The sequence below is a fragment of the Nesoenas mayeri genome (assembly GCF_963082525.1).
Source record: "Nesoenas mayeri genome assembly, chromosome: 1".
Classification (NCBI taxonomy): domain Eukaryota; kingdom Metazoa; phylum Chordata; class Aves; order Columbiformes; family Columbidae; genus Nesoenas; species Nesoenas mayeri.
This window is the reverse complement of record NC_137541.1, coordinates 48,461,222-48,481,129: the sequence shown is the minus strand read 5'-3', so window position 1 is coordinate 48,481,129 and position 19,908 is coordinate 48,461,222. Positions and strand designations below refer to the sequence as shown.

Genomic DNA, 19,908 nt, shown 5'->3' with positions numbered 1-19,908 from the left:
TCGCGATTTATTTGCGCATTGAACCACTCCCCCTTTCTGTTCAATAAGGTGACCTTATGGACAGTACAGCTTTATAAAAACCAAACCAAACCAAACCAAAACCTAAAAACAAACAATGAACATTTAGTCAGTATCACGCATGTCATAAACCGCTTGCTGGTCTTGCCTGTGTTTTATGTGAAATTCATGCAAGACTTGCTAAGAATAAATGCCATTTTAGAGCAGTTTCAAACCACAATCTAACAACAGCTACAATCACCATCACAGGTTTTTTCCTCTACTGCATCCTTTATCAGTAAAACCCTGCCATTACTGTACAGAAGCAAACATTGGCAGAGGGTTTGTGCACGTGTTATTTTTTTAAAGGCTTCTATCTCATAATCCTAGAATCACCAGTATTGCAGTAGCGCTGCACATCACAGTAGCATAGTATCGAATCCTAGCAATTCGATTAAATAACACGGTGGTGAGAAAAGGTCTGTCTTCATAAAGCTGTTATTTGTTTCATAGGAATAACAGAATGCTACAAGAAGCATAATAAAGGACTTAAGTTAGATTGATTCAGAGACAGTTTCTTCTAAAAAAGTTTGTTGGCTTCTACAAGTGAAAGCATACAAGAGGAGTAGCTTGCTGCTTGAAAAATAACTAATCCTTTTCATCTCAATAGCAATGTCAAATTCTAGACATGAATCTTATAAACACAACAACCTGTTATAAATATTACGTGGCAAAAATATTTGGATTTCCCTTATGTCATCATTTTGTAGCTGAATCTATTAAAACCAACTCACTTGGTATAAATATCCTTCAATGTATTCAACTGTTTGGCTAAAGCATCTGCTTCTTTCTCCTTTTCACTTAGTTTGTTCTGCAATCTTTCCATTCTGATTTGCCATTTTTTACGTTCTTCCCATCTAATTATTTCGTCCTTGGGTGTCTGTGAAGCACATAAACAAACAATGTATTTATTTTTGTATTTTTTTCTTAAACCTAAATAAGGAAACATATTAGAAAAGCAAGAAGAATATATTCTTAATTTATCAATTTGATGAAGCTATAGCAGGCATATATTATTAATATTTACCCTACTACTATAAAGCAAATAGCAGGCTCAGATGGATACTTTAAGTATGCTGTAGTGACTGGTGTACAAAGCTGATGCAGTTTAATGCTATTACCGAATTCTTCCTGAGCTTCCAATATTCATTTTACAAAAAAGGAGTGACATATTTTATGAAATTAGAGGTGCTAGTGCAATGTATCTTTTAACTTTGAAATATGCATTAGTAAAGAAGACAGACTAAAGAAAAAGAGGTGTTTTTCTATGCCAGTTTACAGCACATCCGTCTTCTGCAGCTCACCAGGAGTTTATATGCCCCGGCTGCACAGCTGTACATTTTAGTTTATTTTTCCTATGAGAAATGGAACCTCTGTGTCTACATGATGACAAATGGCTACTGAAAAATCACAGTCAATATTCCTGTAAGCAATTTTTTTTTAATTGGACTTTTCCCTTCTCCAGTTAGCCCCTCTACTTCTCCATCTTCATTCTAAACAGTTACTGCTACTAAGGGACAGGGAGAAAGCAAAATATTGGAAAAAGGAAAAAACATGTCAAGTTTGAGAAAAATAACTCTAGAAACTAAGCAACGGGTATTTAAAAGTCTCAATTAATTGGAAGCATAAGTGCAGTCCTAGAATATTTAATATCATGAATAGTCTTCATGTCATTATACAAGCATGCTATAATATTCCAGTATACTTCATGATTACTATGACAAGCCACTAACTACTTACCAAAGTAATAAAATAACAAGTGAAAAACCAAACCAAACAACTGGTAAAATGAATGCTTCTCCAGTCACTCAGAACCTCTTGTATGTGGAGAACACTACTGTGAAGAATAATCACTTACACAGACATCATCCCTTTTAGGATGCACATTTCTTGTTCCTAAGTACTTAATGTTTTTCATCATTGCATTGATTTCACAAATACACATTTGACAGCACTTACGTAATCAATTTCACTGCTACCTATAAAATCTTAGTTCCAAGATTTGTAATTGATCTTTAATTCTACAAGAAGGGCAGAAAAAACATTAATATAACAACACTAAGCAACAAGAGCAGTAACAAAGATCACAGGCAACATGAAGAAGTTACAGTAATGAAACCACTTTTCTCGTGATCAAGTTTCTTTGGTTGCTTCGGGTTTTTTTTGGATGCAACAGGGAGAGCTGAATTGCCTACGCCCAGGCTGATGATGTCTTTCAAAGCCATGATCTAAATATCACATACCTTGTCTTCTCTTACACCTTTTTTTCCTGTTTCTTCACACTTCTTCTCCAGTTCACTTTCCAACTTTTTAATTTTTTTCTGAAGTGCATCTATCAGATTTTGTTCATCAGCTTTGCTCTGCAAAATTACAAACTTTTACAAACTTAAAGTGTAATGGCCACTACCTAAGTATTCTTCTCCACTTAAAAATAAGGGGTTTAATTCCAATTGGTAGAATTGTTTTACAACCTAGATGATCTTTAAAAAAATATCTTTAAATTATTAAAGCATTGGAACGTAACTTTGCATTTCTAAATGGAATAATCGGCAGCAAGTAGCTGAATTAAAAAAACAATGAGACAATTCTACTGTAACTCCTTTACTTTTCTTCTTAAAAGGGAAATAAGGACAGCCAGGAAGATAAAAAAATTCCATTTTCAAAGAAGCTTTGAAAGTAGTAATTCAACTCCTCAGACTCCTTCAAACATATTCCAAAAAACAAGTATTTTTCGGTCTCTTCCTTTTATTTGAGGCATGCTTCCAACAGCAAATGCTAATAGCTCACATGTAACCCAGCTGATGAACAAATACAATTTTTTAAATCAAGTGTAACTCTCAATGCCTGCCAAAATACTTTGTCTTCCCCTCAAAACCAGCTCATCTATGCAGAAACATATTTTTAAAAATCACTTCTACCTGAATGATACTGCTTAGCCTCTTAATCCTTTTCTTCAGTTCTTCATTTTCTTTTTCCATTTCATCTTTTTCTCTCAACATTTTAGCAAATGCTTTTTGTTTCCTCTGAAGTTCTTGGTTCAACTCATCCCTTTCATCAGATAAAGAACTTTCCCTGGCTTTACTTATTTTAAGGTTATCTGTAAGTTTTGTAATCTGATTGTTTAATTCCTCGATCTGTGTCTAAAAGAAAACAAACAAAACAGCAAACTCTCAAAATCGGTATTATCAACAATACAGCAATGCAATATAGTGACACTACTTAGTACTCACTGTGAGCCCCTTTGTTTCTCTGTCAACAATCTCCTGGACATTCATATTTGCCTCTTTTTGTGATGCTGCAGAAATAATCTGCTGTTCAGCATTAGCAGTCATTTCTGCTCGGAGTTCCAGAATTGCTTTACTCAAAGCCTGGAAAGAATAAATCCAAGTTATTTTAAGTGAAGAAGCTGCTAGTATGAACATTACAAAAGAAGAAAAGACAACTATATTTTACCATGTTATATGATGCAATTAAATTCTGCCTCCCACTCTACTATACAGAGTTCTTAAGCATTAAGCAACATTAAAAGTTTATGTGACATAGGTATTAATCCTTGTTGACTAACTTTTTGCTGCTTCTCTTTTATTGCTAACTGGCTCTTCAGCTGTTCCACCAGGTTTTTCAGTCTTGCTATGGGTGCTCTATTATTTGCTTCTTTTTGAACCTCTAGTTCAGCTTTTACATTTGCTAATTCCTTCTCCGTCTGAGATAACACGTTCCTCAGTTCATTTGCTTCATCTTTTAGATGTCCCACATCTACTGCGTGCTTTTCCTGAAGCCTAATAAAAAATAAGCATTAATAGGGTACACTGGAACAATTAAGTTAGTGAATTCCAAATAAATAAGGAAGGGCATGTTGTTATATTTTTAATTATTGTTAAAGCAAATACATACAGATTTGGAAACAGCAAAAAAAGATTGACTCAACAAAGAAGGTCTCCATTTAATATGAAAATTACTCAAGGTCACCAAAATGAGATTAGAGCACTGTTCATTCTAATGCCTGGCCTTAACAGATAAGAATGCATCACACCTTTCTCCTTTATAACAAAGGTTAAATTTTTGTGAGTTTAAACTTATTAGGTAGCAAGCCCAAATGGATGTATCAGGAGAAAAAAAAAAACAAACCACAAACCAGCAAGTATCAGAGTAACTTAAAGATAAAGACAACTCTAATAGCAAGACTCCTTGCATACTTTTTCACAAAGCTGACAACTGAAAGGCATTTTTCCAAGCCACAGTTTTTCAGTATTAGCCCTCATGAAGGGCTACAGATTAATAATCATTTACAATTAACAATCATAGTAACTCTCCTGAGTCAGTTTTTTCAGCTAAATCTGAAATTCAGCAAAAACATGTTCAATTGGATAGACCAGTCCTGTAGCAGCAATACATAACTGATTTAATCAAATCCAGTTGTGATTTATGTTAAGAGTCTAAAAACTTACTGGGCTCTCATAGTCTCAAACTCTTTGATTTTCATTAAAGTGATTTGTTTTTGTTTCTCCAAATCAGACGATATTTTCTTTAATTTTCCAACAAGTGAAGCAAGACAATTATCCTGCTCTGCTACAGTTTGCTCCATTTCAGCTAGGCGGAGATGATTGTTGTTGGAAAGTGATAAAGAAGTCTTTTTCATTAACTCCTGTAAAACAGAACAAATACTTGTAATAAACATTTTAAGCTTTAATTTAAAGGTAAGCATTAGTGATGCATTTTAAACTCAGTCCTGGATATAACCAAGCATTAATACCTAACATGTTTATTTACTGAGATGTGATTCTTAGTTCACAGAGAAAGGAGTCACACTGGTTTGAAAAGAGATTTGTGCATCTAATAATCCACAGAATAACCAGTTAAATAGATATTTCATCTTATCATAAAGAGTCAAGAGAAAATGTGTATTGAATGGGTTGGTTTAACACCACCACAGACTGAATGAAATGAACAGAAAACAAAACATAACTTTATCTCCTAGAAGTCTCCATAAATTAGGATGATATGAAAATTGCATATATATACTGAGGTGATAACTTTGCTTTTTTACACTGTACTTCTAATCCACTTCTTGCAAGTTCTCCCAAGAATAATACAATAATTGTGTATCAACCACCCATTTATTTTTTCTCTCATCATTTATTACCTGCTTTTGACTGTAAAACTGTTCTTCTAGCCAACAATTTTAAGTATTTGGGAACAATTTCACTAATCCCACAAATATATACAACTTACCAAAGCAGTCTGTTTGAATTTGTCAAGAGAATTGTCAGTATGCAAATTTAACTTCTGATGTAGAACTCTAAGGTCTTCCTCATGCTTCTTTGCTATTTCCTCTTGTTCCTGTTAGTTCAAAACAAAAATGTAACTCTACTGATGCACACTATTCCAGAAAGCCATGAAACTAGGCTACCTTCTTGTTGATTGCTCACTCATTGCTTGGTATTGCTTCCCAAATTTTCCTCTAATTCTGGCAGCTTTTATAATTCTTTTCTTCTTGATATAATAAATGATTTTTATTTTTTTTTTTTAACACTATTGGGAAAAAATCTACTATTGCAGTTTTAAGCTATGTAGCAAATAGTATGGTGCAACAGGATAGGAGCTGGAGAGCAAAACAGTTGGTGTTGGTCCTCATCATCTATGACTATGTACTTCTCAGGTCTCTTTACTTTGGACTATAGTGTGATCTCAGGGGTTGAATGTCTGCTATCAGACAGAACACAGTAGAGTGATTTTTAGAGTCCATCTTCTGGCTTAGTTCCAAATCAAAAACTTTATTTCCCCCGGAAGAAATAGCTACACGTGTAAACCAAAGAACATTAAGTGGAGATGATAGGAAGTCTGCTTTGGAAATATCCTGATCCAAACACACTAAATCTGATGCATGTTTAGTTTTGAAGTACCTCTTAGACACAAGATTTAGGCTTTAAAATATGCTTAAAATATATAAAGAATAAAAAGTATGCTTAAATAATACAAATTATGCTTAGATAAATGGTTTATGCATTAAAATATGCTTCAATTTACAATATGCTTTAAGAAGCATATTATCCATAAATGCATGTCTTTCCTGTGCCTTACAAGTTCACTACCAGCTGCAGTCCAGTGATCACTACTGCAAGTACTGGAAAACCCCATGTAAATATACAATATACTGAGACCACAGCAGAATTTTAATGTTCTTCCTGTCACACTAATTTAATTCCTAGACATCCATATACATAACCTCTTGATCGAGCATGCCTCCTATTTTAAGATAAAAAATACTACATGAACTTTTTACACAAAAGCTTACTAATTGTCTCTGTTCTGTTATCTCTGAGGTCAGAAACTTTTTAAGATTTCACTAGCAATGAGCTGAACAAAGAATCAACTAAAACAATGTAAAAACGGCAGAAATTTTATGCAAAATGTTTAAACACCTCTCTTGCTTTAGCAAGCAAACGTTGGTATTTTTTTAACACTTCGTCCTTTAGATTTAATCTTGCTTGCATATTTGCAATGGTTTGATGAGCAATTTTTATGGCATGATGGTACTCTGGATCCTCTTCTTGTTTGCCTAAGTCGGCCATTATTTTCTCTCTTTCTGATGTTGCAGGTAATCGAAGTCTTAGTTCATTTATAACTTTATCTCTTGATAAAACATTTTGTTCAGCTTTCCACAGTGCAGCTTCCTTTTCTTTTAATTTCTGCAACAAAAGGTAATGGTTGTATTTCCCGAATTCAAACACTGACAAATCATCTTACTTTTTAAAAAACGTACCAGAAAGATCTGTCTAAATGGACTTATAAACACACTCCTTATGGGGAGAGGCTGAGGGAGCTGGGGTTGTTTAGTCTGGAGAAGAGGAGGCTTAGAGGTGACCTCATCACTCTCTATAACTACCTGAAGGGAAGTTATAGCCAGGTGGGGATTGGTCTCTTCTCCCGGGCAGTCAGCAATAGGACAAGGGGGCATGAGCTTAAACTCTGCCAGGGGAAATTTAGGCTGGATATTAGAAAGAAATTCTTTACAGAGAGAGTGGTCAGGCATTGGAACGGCCTGCCCAGGGAGGTGGTGGACTCGCCGTCCCTGGAGGTTTTTAAACTGAGATTGGACATGGCACTTAGTGCCATGATCTAGTAAATGGACTGGAGTTGGACCAAGGGTTGGATTCGGTGATCTGTGAGGTCTTTTCCAACCCAGTCGATTCTGTGATTCTGTGAAAACATTTTGCACTCAGTTCTGGCTGTATAGGATTACTATTAGATGAAGTCCCAGAATATCATTACCATGTCTTTATGTACTATTTGCTTGGCATAATACACTTTCACAACTCATTTTGTGCTGCCCAGTTTAGAACTGGTATTTTTCAAATTTCTTAAGAACCACGAAGTATCTTCTGTAACAGAATTTCAGTTTAGCAACCCAGGATAAAAGAATTTTGCTGTGCTACGTATTAAACTTAATTTAAAACTTACTAAATTTAACAAGATGAATTTTGTACAGCAAGAGCATCTTACCCTACTAAATGAATGTTCTAAGACATTCAAAAATTTTTGCCAGAAATTTGTCCCAAGGCAAAAAATATTCCATTTTAGTCATGGTGTGATTTTATAATTTACACTTTCTCTGTGTTAAGTGCATCTAAGGGATTGGACACATTTGAGTGACACTTATAAAAGGATCTTTGTTATACAAAAAAACATTTTAAAGGGCATAGAAATACAAACTTTGTCCCTTTATATGATAATTTATACATTTAATTACCTCCTCCAGTGATTTGCAGGTTGCCCTGGTTTCCAGTATTGTTCGAATATGCTCCCGAATCTTTCTCAAAGCCAACTCAAGCTGCTGTGGGAGTGGCAGATTTGGGTCTGGAACTGATCCTGTAGCCTCTTCTAACTGCACAGAAAGATTCATATTAATGTAATTCTGAAAACTCTAAAAAAGTGCCTATGGATCTATTTTTAGTCAATTCAGTGCATGTACCTTTACAGCTGTACTAAGTATTTCATTTTGTTGATGATCATACAGGTCTAATTGCCGCTGCAGTTCGACTTCCCTCTGGTCCCAAGCCATTTGCCTTTCCTCATGAAACTGTATGAAAGTTTGATAAAGATATTTTATTTATTGAAAGCAATGGGAATTTTATGGGAACTTAAAGAGGAAAAAAAAAGAGCCACTAAAATGTAAAATACTCAAATGGAACCAAGATACAAACATCTATGTTAGAAACTTACTAGGAAGAACCTTTCTTTTTAAAATCACTTAGTGAAATAAGGAATAGGCTGTTTTTCTAGTAGCACACAGAAATACATACCTTGTTCTGCTGTACAATTTCTTCTTCCAGATTGTTGATCGTATGTTCATATTCAGAGATTATATTGTGCAAATACTTCACCTCTTCCTTTTGCTTGACTAACTCTCGATTGAGCTTAAGTTCCTGCAGATGGAGTTCCTCCATCTTCATGTGCCATTCGATTACCTAATAATGAATGGTACACTATTATATTTGCCAAACCCACAGGCCAAAGAGATGCAGCTCCACTCTCTGACTTTGAAGCACTATGACACTTATCCAACCAAGCAGAAGAAAAAGGGTTCTGCCTTTTTAAGCTGCTTCTTGAGTGAGGAGGCCTGGCAAGAGTATGAAACTGCAAGAGGAACAACTGCAAAGGGCAGCAGACAACTGGAAAGGCAACAGGTTTCCCCTATGCTGAGAGAAGTGCATTGCAAATAATCTTCAGACCACCTAACTAAGCTATACCCTATGCATCTGCCCAGATCGAACAAAAAAGGCGTGCAAGAAGTTTGGTTGACTTTTCTAAAAAGCAAAAGATTTTCAAAATGATTAAAACTGGTATGTATTCGAAAACAAACATGTACTAAGAGTAACAGACATATTTATGTCAACATGCCCTAGAAAAACATTTGAAAACTGGCTTAAAGCTAAAACATGCCACTGCTTACAGATAGACATCTTTAGCCATGACAGGTAAAACCTCATTATATAATACACAGTGATCTGGAAGAGAAGTAAAAAGCCCTTACTAAAATTTCAAGGCAACATTGTTTACAATAGGAAAAGATGATTAAGTAGAATTACATGAGTATAATAACGTTTCTGACCATGCTGCTTATATTATTGCCCCTAGATTTATTTCAGAAGACAAGGATTTGTAGTGAAGATTTCAATGTAAGCTCATGGAACAGAACTTTCAGAATGCTACTACCTGTTTAATTTAATTTCATTCATAATTTAATTCAACTTATAATTTCATTCAATTTAATATAACTGAATTCCTAGTTAGACTCTACTTCCTATGCCACTTAATTGGGCACAAAATTAGTATATCTGACTGTGCCGACTTTTAGAGGACAAATAACTAATGACGTATTCATTTTGAAAATAGGAAAACAAAAAATCATAGCTGTCATATTCTAGCAAAGTGTATTTTGAAAGCATTAAGTTCTACATTAAAATACATTTAGTGAACAAACTAAACTGAAATATGATTTAAAAGCAGATCAGATGAACAAAGCTATTCAAAGTTGTAAAATAGCCAACCTTTTGAGCTCCTCTTGTATCCTTCAATGCACTTACTAATTCTTCTAAACTCTTCAGCTTTAAGTCCATCTCTAAAGCTCTGTCTTCTGCATTTCGACGCTCCTCCTGGGCATGCTGAACTTCCTCCAGGATCTTCAGTTTGTCATTCTGTAGCTGAATCATTGTTTTAGAGAATTTTTCTTGCTGTGCTAAAGGCAGAGCACCACTAAATTGCCGCCGCAAAGACTGAACCGTCTGTTGTAGATGTCTGGCTCTGTTTCTTCCTTCCATTCGGGCAAAATATAAGGCTTGCTCCCTCTCATCAAGCTTCTGCTCTAAACGTAGATTATGGATCTCCATCTTCTGTAGTTTCAATTTAAGTGTCTCCAATTTGCCTACAGCAACAGATTCACTATCTTGAAGGGCCATGATGTGTTGATGCAGTTTTGCAATAACTGCTTTTTCATCTGACTGTGCCTAAGAACAAAATAAATAGAACAAATTTATTTTTCATTTTGAACATGTTAATGCAGTGTATATGTAAATAAAAACAAGCTATTAACTTTTTATTTTATAAATACATTACATGTATTTTATTCCATGGATAAGAGCAACAATTGGTCTCTAAACCCAGCTTTTTATTTTTCCACCGTTGTTCCTACAGTCACATTTTAGAAGTACACTTTTTCAGATACTGATCTGAAAAATTGTATCATTCCAAAATACCAGGAAATGAAGAAGAAATGTAAACCTAAACTTAGATAATATAGTAACGTAAAAGCTGACAGGCGTGTTATATTTAGGGATTCAAATTATTCTAGAACATGAAAACAAATCTCAAACAATTGTTTCAGCTAATAACAAAGCAATATAACACGTCTGCTGCAAATCTTTGAGATTTACAAGTCATAGCTTATCTTATAAAAAACAATAAATACTTTCTGATATTACATTTAAATATTGACCATGAGCTATTAATCATATAGAAATAAATATTACCTAAATAACACTGAAAAAAGGCTCAGGATCTGTAATAGCTGTACAGCTAGAAATGGAAAAAAATGAATACGAGAATAATTCATGGAATACAGAACTCTTGAAAGGGTATAGCCACTGCAAGGGCCAGCTTCCTAAAATTCTTCTGGAATGCTTCTGCATTTTTCTAATTCATTGTAAAATTACTTAATTTCTTCTCACTCCAAACTGCAAAAAAATCCAAACTGCAGTGTTACTAAAGTTTGAGTTTTACCTGATAGTCTAAAATTTGCATTCTAAGAGATTCCACTTCTTTATCTCTGTATTGCTGTCGTGCCTCCAGAGCTTCAACTTGCATTTTTGCTACATCAGACAGTTCTCTTAACCTTGCAGGGAAGACAAGAGTATGCATCACTTGAAACCAATGAATAACTTATTTTTTCTACATAGAACATGCTAAGAAAAGTCACTTAGTATGTTTCCTCATAGCAAAACATTTGAAGACTTTGCTCTTTCCAGCACACTCTTCTCTACTACTCAGCATCCTGGTTCGGAAAATTCTTCTGCATTGCTACTCAAATTTTTCACAGGACATATTCCTGGAAGTTATGCAGAAGTTTGCCAGCAGTAACTTACTCCAGGAAAACAATGCCATTGTTTTTACCTGAACTAAGCACCTCTGTCTTCTACTTCTCTCTCACTTCAGGACATAAATGCTCAAAAGCTTGCTTCCCCAAGTCTAATAACTTATTTTCAGTGTCAAAAATGACTGCAAATATCCCCATAGAGTTTGCTGTTTTAGGAATGTAATTAAGTTTATTTACTTGAAGACAAATGTCCATACCAACATACCTAAAAAGGTCAGTTTTTCAGTTTATGCATAGGAAGTTCCTCTAAGTAAATGGAAAAAGCAAAACAAACCAAAACCCACTGCAGTTTAACCTTCAAGATATATGTGACCCTTTGAAAGTAAGAATTGCTTTCCAATTTCTGAGATTTTCATACATTTAAGAGAGGCTGTAGCACAGAAACAAAAGAAACCTTAATTAATTAGTTTTAAAATACTAGTAATAACTATGTAAGTGCACACTTACCCATGCCTATACAGGCCAGCACTTAATTACTTGTTCAAATCACAATGAAGCAAATTATTTTCTTTACAGTCATGAATTGAATGCTTAATTTTCAACTCTAAATTGGGCATATATAAATGCCAAAAAAATCAGGTATTGAAAACTATCTGTTAGTCATACGTAAGTAGCGTATTATATAAACCTATATAGCCTAGATTTTCGCCTGCTGCCAAACACTCTGCTTTCAAAATCTGTTACTTCAACACTTACTTTGATACTTCAATCTTGAGCTCCATCTCACGCTTCTCTAGGTCCATAATTTGTCGCCTATCTGCATCACTTACTGCCTTACTTACACTCTTTGACAGTTCATCTCTTAATTCCTGCTCCACTTTCTGTGCCTCAAGGTTGATTTTGGTGAGCTTAAAAAAAAAAACAAAACCAGAAACAAACAAAATGGTACCCTAAGCACACAACTATTCCCAACCCTGCAAAGAAAAAGCAGTGTCAAAAGTATCTTTTCCTTTCCAGTCATTACAAAACATTGTTCAGCTGTGTTCGAAAAACAATTTCCTTTCCTCTTTGCTTAAACATCTTTTTGTTTGCAGCATTGCATACACACAGGAACAGATAGAAAGGCTGGCACACAACAGGATTCTAAATTAAACACATTTTTTATGAATGAATTTTCTTAGAACTATTACTGCAATAGTTTGCTGTTAAACTAAAATAAGAAAAAAAGAATAAATAAACTCTGTAAACTCTTCAGGAAATCAACAGTCTTATATATTTATATACTGTCTAGTATACCAGGATTGGCAACACAAATACAAGTCATAAGTGACAGACTCAGTGTAGTTCTTTTGTTCTTTCTACAAATAACTTTAATAATACTGACACTGAAAAGCTTTACACAGTTTCAGTTAGTCCATGTCCCAAATTATTTCAAATCAAAACAGTGTAATAAAGACTAGTAAAACAATAGAGAAATAAGGAGTCCAGATAATTGCAAGCTAAAATAGCTAGGCTGAAGACTAGCAAAGCACAAGGAGGGGGAAATGAATACAATCTATCAACATTCTTGACAAAATAACTTCTTTTTCTTCCCTTGTGTTTAAATTATAGGCCAGTACCGACACAAGAACAAATGTGTACAACTACCTATAAATAAATTTAGGCTGGAAATTATGATAAAGTCTCCTACAATTAAATAATTAATTTATGGAACAAACTTGAAATACGAATAGTGGGGACAAAAACATCTAACAAGATTTAAGATGGATATGACAGGAATACTGAAGACCATCAGCTTCAATGGCATGTAATTTCTATTCCTGTATTATAGACAAAGTTTGTCATGCCACAGAGGACATAGCCAGTCTGCAAAATAATCATATAATTTGCAAAAGGCATGCAAAGGTCTAACATTTTTTGAATCATTGGTAATTAAGGGAAAATTAGCAGAAAAGGGATCATACGAATTAGGATACCAAAAAACAGGTCAAGAGCAGACTTTTTTCTAGCAGTCTGCTGAAAAACTAGCAAACTATCATGTGTTTTGTAAAGATTAACTAATATTTGAAATAAACTGCTGACAAACCAGTTATATTTTTTACAAATGTCCTCTGCACGCAGAATTGCAGCTCTTAAAGACAGCTATGTTTTGCACCATAAGCTTATTTGCCAGTTGTGATACAAAAGAGATTAATCTTTTTTGAAAAGCCCAAAAATACGTTTTTAAGATGTTAGATGATGTTGTAAAGCCTCAACAGATTTACCTCAGCAAATTTTGTTTCCAATTCAAAATTACGTTCTTCTATTTGCTTTACAGTGTTCCTTAAATGTTCATACATTCGTTGCGAATGTTCTGCTCTCTGTCTTTCATTTAGTTCCTTCATTTCCAACACTGTGATTTTCTTAGAAATGGACGAAATTTCACTGTTGGTTATTGCTTTTGTGGCCTTGTCCATGGCACTGTCATCCCCTACATTAAAAAATATTTAAATTAGGAAATACGCAAGCTGATTTAACTATGAAATTATTTGCATCATGAAAAAGAACATGAGATTTACTTTGTCAGATAAACTGTATCAAAACACCTGTATTATTTTTTTAAACTGCAAGCATGGCTATCTTGCCTTATTACATGTTTGAAAGGTATCTAATTTGAATTAAATATTATTATTAATTATAAATGGGTATATCTGCATATATCTTTAATTCAGCTGAAAAATCTTCAGGAAATTTAATTTTAAACATAAAAGAAACATAGGTAGGTGAGTTCTTGGATAATGGGAATGTAAACTGTACACAAAGAAGCCCCAGCAATCAAGAAAAAAATACTTCATTAGAGAACGTGAACCCAGGAAAAATAAATCTTCCTGAGAACATATGAAGTACTTTGACTAATAATCAAGTCAGAACATATTGCACCCTATTCAAAAATAAAAAATCAGGTGACATTACTTTACAAGTTCCAGCTTTTAAACCCTCGAGCCAGTAACCCAAGAAATGTCAAGGTGGAACAGTTTTCAGAGGAAGACAGCAAAGCTGGTTTTGGTCAAACGGATAAATAAAATTAAACAAATACCAAGAAAAAAGATCACAAAAAAAAATTTAAGACCATTAATGAAAGATGCAAAATAGTTTTGGCTTTTTATTTTGTTCTTTAAGATACATCAATTTTAAAATGTTTTAAAATAGTACTTTTATACCGGACATACCGTTTGATTTTTAACATTGCAATATAATTTTCATACTTGCCCAGTTTAGTCATCTGTTCCCAAGCCTGTTCTACAGTGTGAAGTTTCTCTTTCGTGATCTCCAGTTCCTTATTCAATGAATTTATCTGTGTTTTCAATGATTCATTCTCACGCTGTATAACAAAATTTGCAACATAACAGCAAACTATTTAACTGTAATGGACTTGATGTTCAGTACCTATAAAATCTTAGAAATTAACAGATTTTACACATAAACACAAGCCATAGTCTACATATATGGCAACAGAAGAAGTGGTTTCCTCTTAAGCGTAAAAATGCTAGTCTTGGTTTTCTATGTTGTACCTTACTGTCAATTAGCATTACTGAGAATACTTATCGTGAGTGACGGTGATTCCTAGAGTGTCTGGAATTAGATTCAGAAATCTATGTTTGTCATACTAAACACCCCATTAACAGTGTGAAAGAAAGAAGCACTTCTTGAGGATTTTTCATCCCACACAGGATATGTCATCTTGCATATAAATGCATGTTTGAGACAGATCATATGCTCCATTTAGCACTTCTAGGCAACTAATCTGATGCTGAACAGTAGTTTTGTACACGTTCCTTCACTCCTCCAAAGAGAAACACAAATTTCCACATTAACCAGTAAAACAAATTGAATCCTTCATAGAAATTTTCAATTTCTAATATTCTAAACACATTTTTCATTTGCTGTTGATAAACGATTCTCTAGCTCTGTGAAACTGCAGAAATATGCAATGCAAGTTGTCACACACAACTTCATAAAATAGAGAAGGAATCATTCATTCTTTTGCTAACACAAATGCAACTGTCCCAAGCAGACAAATTTAATAGTTCACTAACTTTACCCACCACATGTATTCAACCCTTTGTCAACCACAGAAACCCAACAGATAAGAATAGGACATGACTTCTAATTACTGGTTACTACTTTCTTGGACTGTTATTTCTGACATTAATGGAAAGTGTGTACTAGTAACATATCTTTGAAGCCATCTTCACAGTTCTTGAAAAGAAGCTCCCTTCTACTTGAAAATAAAAGTTCAAAGTAATATTTACATATTTGCAGGCTCTATGACATTTTGCAAACACGTTGTGAACAATCTTTGGTTAGTTACTTTTTTATGGAAGTAAAATTCCTAATGCTTACAGCCTTTTGTAACTGAACATTTCGTTCTTGTAAGTCAGGAATTAGTAAGAGCACTTACTTTGAGAGAAAGCTTTGGAAGTGTTTACACTCATTCTACTTTCCTTATGACCTCCTAAATTGAAGATGATACCAAATATTCCTTCTGACAGCCTCATTTTGGTAATCAAATAACTAAAAATACTTTGTGAGGGAACATACCCAGAGCTTAACTTAAAAAGCAAACAAAGAACAAAACCAAATAACCAAATCCACCAACGCAATTATAAAAAATGCTTTTATGTATGCCTACTGAAATAAAATCTGAGACGCGGTATGTGTTTCTTAATCCACTGAAAAATACCAGATAAGCAAATTAAAATTCGATAGCAACAGTAAGACTGGCTCCAACACCTCACACCCAATATGAAGCTGTTATAACCAGTAGTTCTAGCATTGGGACTTACATTCTATCTTTCTATTAAGTAAGAATGAAAAACAATGCAGAATGAACCTATAAAGAGGTTTTTCTTACCCCTAGGGTTCAAACATAATGCAAAGATTACCTCCATGTGTTCCATGTTTGTTGTCCGCTGGACGAGCAAGTTATCTTTTTGTAACATATCTCTGTATTTAGCAGTTAATGCATTATACTGCTTATTAGCCAGTTCAAGGTCAGACAATGGCACACTATCATCCAACGCTTTTTGCAGAGCTGCAATCTTAAAGTTAGCCATTTCCTATGAAAATAAGCAACACAATGGGTTACTAAGGTCTGCTAGATCACTAAATTAAAAAAAAAAAACCCTCAATTGAAAAAGAATACCACTTAATATAACAATTTAACATGACACACTTATTTTACTAAATTACTGTCCATCTTTTTAAATTGCTTGCAATAAACATTGACAAAATTTCTTTGTTATTCAAACTCTCTATTAATTTTAGCAACAGTTGCCTCTCAGTTATAAGGCACCGTCAAAAACATATTCTATAAAGATGAGTTAATACAGGCCCTAGCAACCTGCAAGGCCAAAAACTAATACCTGGTTTCATATGACACTTTCAATAAAAATAGCTTGTTGAAGCAAGTTCAGAAGAGGAAAAGTGACAGATTTCACATTATGATGCTTATTTAAATATAAAGAATGTTTTGACAAAACACTTGGGTAATGCACTCAAGAAATTAGTACTGCCTCCATTTTTAAAAGTGTATTTATTGCCAAACTGGAAAAATAAAAAAGTGTACTAATACTACTGTGAACTATACCTTGAATCGTTGCATGTTTCCGATCTTCCCTATAACTGTAGTCTCCATTTGTGTTATTTCACCCTTTAGTTTCTCATTTTCTTTTCTAAGATGCTGTTCCGTTTCAAGTAAAGTGCTATACTGCCTTGTTAGCGACTTTTCATTAACTTGTAAAACAGTTATTTTTCTATTATTTTCTGCAAGTACTTTTTTTGTTTCATCAGGATCCAGCTGAAGTGCACTGAGTAAATTCTGTAAAATATTTTTTAAACAAGAGCTTTGTGGAGAAATATGGTAAAACTCAGTTATGTAGATAAACTTTCTTGTACAATTTTTAATCTAGGTATAAAAATTCCATTGATCTGTCTAAAACGATTTCTTCTTGCTAATAAAACATTTACACACACTCAATATGTGCATAAGCATACAAAATTCTATTAGAAGAAAAATAAATCTTAAAAAACATTACGTTCTGAGGAACAGAAGCTAAATACACCTGACTGATTAACTGCAACTTTAGTTAATGATGACATTTTCAAATTTTAGAACAAAAATAATTCTCTTAATACATTTTCATCAATCCTCCCCCCTTTTACTAGAATCAAAATGTATTGGAACAATTTTCTAACTAAAAATAATTTTCTAACTAAATAGAATTCCTGTAATTCCTAACAAATACTAATAACATCCTACTTTGAGGGACAAACCGGTATTTGTGCAGTAATCACAGGACACCTCTTCTGGAAGTGTGTGTGGTTGTGTGCATGTGGACATGCGTTTGCATGCATGCATAAATCTGAGGTGTGGGAGCAAACAGGGGTAGAGGGAACTACAGTGACTCAGGTCGCAGAAGGGAGGGGAGCTTTAGCTTTGCTGTCGCTCGCATCAGCTTGCCAAGGAGACAGGGAGTAGAAATGGGAACTGTAATATCCCAGATTCCTATGAAGCTAATAAAGACTGAGCACTCAGATAAGAAAAAACTCCTGAGTCTCGGAAGCCTGAACCCATGGAAAAAAATCTAGTTCTGTGACAACTGGCAAAGATTTGGCTTTTCTGATCAAGAAGCCTGTTTTTCTTAAATCAACCTGATTGAACAGCAATCATAAAATCAGAGACTTGAAACAAGTAGCCAGTTTGAAAACTAGTATATAAGCAGCACGAAAATTTCTAACCACGGGGGCAAAGAGAGTTGTAACGCAGCTCTCATAACCTAGTTCAGCTTCAGAAGTTGCCCCTCTGTCCCTGCGTCCTCTGTGCAGGTGTGAGTGCTTCCTCCCCCATGGACACCGCCAGCACTTCAGATAATGGACTTGCGGTAAAAGTGCAACAAGCAGGGAACCAGACCTCAGGTGTGTGTATGTGATGTGCTGGGGTGATTTCTCACCAGTGCATGGATCAGCAGACTGCAGGGAGGCACACGGGTACACATAACACGGCAGCACCCCCACATGCACACAGTACCCCAGAGTACACCCAAAATGTGCATGCGCAGAGTGAACTTGCACTCTCAGGAAAGGGTGTGGGTGCTTGTAACCTGAAGGGGCCAGGGTGTGAATACAGCTGCGTGGATGTGGATGTGTGGGATGAGAAATATTTGGGATTAATTCCTGAATGGTACTTGGAGATTAAGTCTATAGTAAGATTTTCTATGTGCCTTAATTTTGTGATTTACTTTTTGTACTGCTGATACTAATTCTGAATGTATAGTTCGCTGATTGCTAGTTATTTATATTCCACTAGTAAATCAATAAACCACTTCCCTTCTCATTTGATTTGAATTGAGCAGTTTTTCCTTGCAACATTTCCCCCATCTAACAAATTACAGTACTGTATTAAAACCTATGTTCTATGTATGAACACCTTTTTGAAAAATGAAACCAATACAATTACTTACAGAATATGCCTTTATTTTTATAGCATCCTGTTCTTTTTGCTCTTCTAGCTTTTTCTTTTCCTTTTTCATATCTTCTGATTCTTTCTGCCAGCTTTCCTTTTGACTAAAACAGTAATTAAATATTTTCATTTAGAATGATAAAAGACTTCATGATTCTTAAAACTGTAACTAAAAAAGCAACCCTGAAATATTGCAAACCAAGATACTTATTTTTAGCAATAAGGTAATTTGAAAAAACTACGGGCCTTTCCTTTTTGAAGCAGACTAAGCCCAGTAGATTTCAGCAGGTATTCACAAGTGTGCCCAATAATTTAGCTGATATGATTTACTGCTAGAGAAAATGGTTTGGCAAATAATCAGTGATTTTTTTCCACAACTGTTTCCTAAGTATGAAGCACTTGCGAATTCATTAGCTAAAAGAAACAACCTGCAAGGAGAACAAGGCTTCTGCAATTCCCGAGAGATGGAATACCTAAGCTGATTGTGAAGTATTTTTAATTAATCATACAGAACAGTACAGTAACATATGGAAAAAAATTACTTGCTCATCCTCTGAGAACTCCCCATGGCATAGTAGCTGGCTTTTTCTTTAAGAGATATTGGTTCAAATTTCCCTCAGGAAGTGGACAGAATTAAGCTTTGGTTTTCCACACCCAAATTCTGTATTAGTGGTCAGACAACTAAACAAAAGGCCAGGCAGTGGCTGTAATATCAACTCTTTTTTTTTTTTTTTCCCCCAATGGTTTTGCTAATCTTTCCTTTAATTACATTAATTTATTTCAGATGCATAAATGACATAATTTCCCACCATAGTTTTTCTATTTCAGTGAAAAGCAAAAAATAACACCATAAAAAGATTCTGCTTTGCTTTGGCCCAAGCTACTCTCCTCTATCCACTTTTATTTATTTGGAAACAAAAAATACTATAAACTATTTATATATGTCTAACAAGGAAGTTCCTGTAGACTGTATAGGATATTTAGGCTAGTTTAAACAAATAATCAAGGGTATTTCAGAAGCAGTATTTTCTGTTCAAATATCTCTTAGTATCTTCCATAATGCAACATAATGGAGGAAAAGGAAATAAAAAATGCTCTGAAAGTGAATCTTAAGGGAGATTCTTTGACTTGGCATCTCATAAACTTCAATCTGTAATGGGTTTGGAGAAGGAGCCTTGAATCATCATCTTGCCCCTGTGATTGGAGATACCTGATCTAGTAGTTAATGAGGCAGGACATTATAGCTTTTAATATTTTA

At 34.4% G+C, this 19,908-nt stretch overlaps 1 protein-coding gene across 5 annotated transcripts in view; it reads right to left on the bottom strand.

Moving 5' to 3' along the window:
- CEP290 (centrosomal protein 290) overlaps positions 1 to 19,908 on the bottom strand; it is a 53,396-nt gene that overhangs the window by 12,210 nt on the left and 21,278 nt on the right. For all 5 annotated transcript variants that reach the window (XM_080343127.1, XM_080343128.1, XM_080343129.1 and 2 more), the window contains exons 24-42: positions 18,652 to 18,754; positions 16,779 to 17,009; positions 16,075 to 16,248; positions 14,399 to 14,510; positions 13,414 to 13,619; positions 11,906 to 12,057; positions 10,837 to 10,948; positions 9,609 to 10,064; positions 8,361 to 8,525; positions 8,030 to 8,137; positions 7,808 to 7,942; positions 6,480 to 6,746; positions 5,290 to 5,397; positions 4,506 to 4,702; positions 3,623 to 3,836; positions 3,288 to 3,425; positions 2,976 to 3,197; positions 2,301 to 2,417; positions 792 to 937 (exon numbers count right to left, since the gene is read on the bottom strand). In XM_080343127.1, the coding sequence (XP_080199253.1) occupies positions 792 to 937; positions 2,301 to 2,417; positions 2,976 to 3,197; positions 3,288 to 3,425; positions 3,623 to 3,836; positions 4,506 to 4,702; positions 5,290 to 5,397; positions 6,480 to 6,746; positions 7,808 to 7,942; positions 8,030 to 8,137; positions 8,361 to 8,525; positions 9,609 to 10,064; positions 10,837 to 10,948; positions 11,906 to 12,057; positions 13,414 to 13,619; positions 14,399 to 14,510; positions 16,075 to 16,248; positions 16,779 to 17,009; positions 18,652 to 18,754 (3,363 nt within the window). The remainder of the gene's footprint in view (positions 1 to 791; positions 938 to 2,300; positions 2,418 to 2,975; positions 3,198 to 3,287; positions 3,426 to 3,622; positions 3,837 to 4,505; positions 4,703 to 5,289; positions 5,398 to 6,479; positions 6,747 to 7,807; positions 7,943 to 8,029; positions 8,138 to 8,360; positions 8,526 to 9,608; positions 10,065 to 10,836; positions 10,949 to 11,905; positions 12,058 to 13,413; positions 13,620 to 14,398; positions 14,511 to 16,074; positions 16,249 to 16,778; positions 17,010 to 18,651; positions 18,755 to 19,908) is intronic.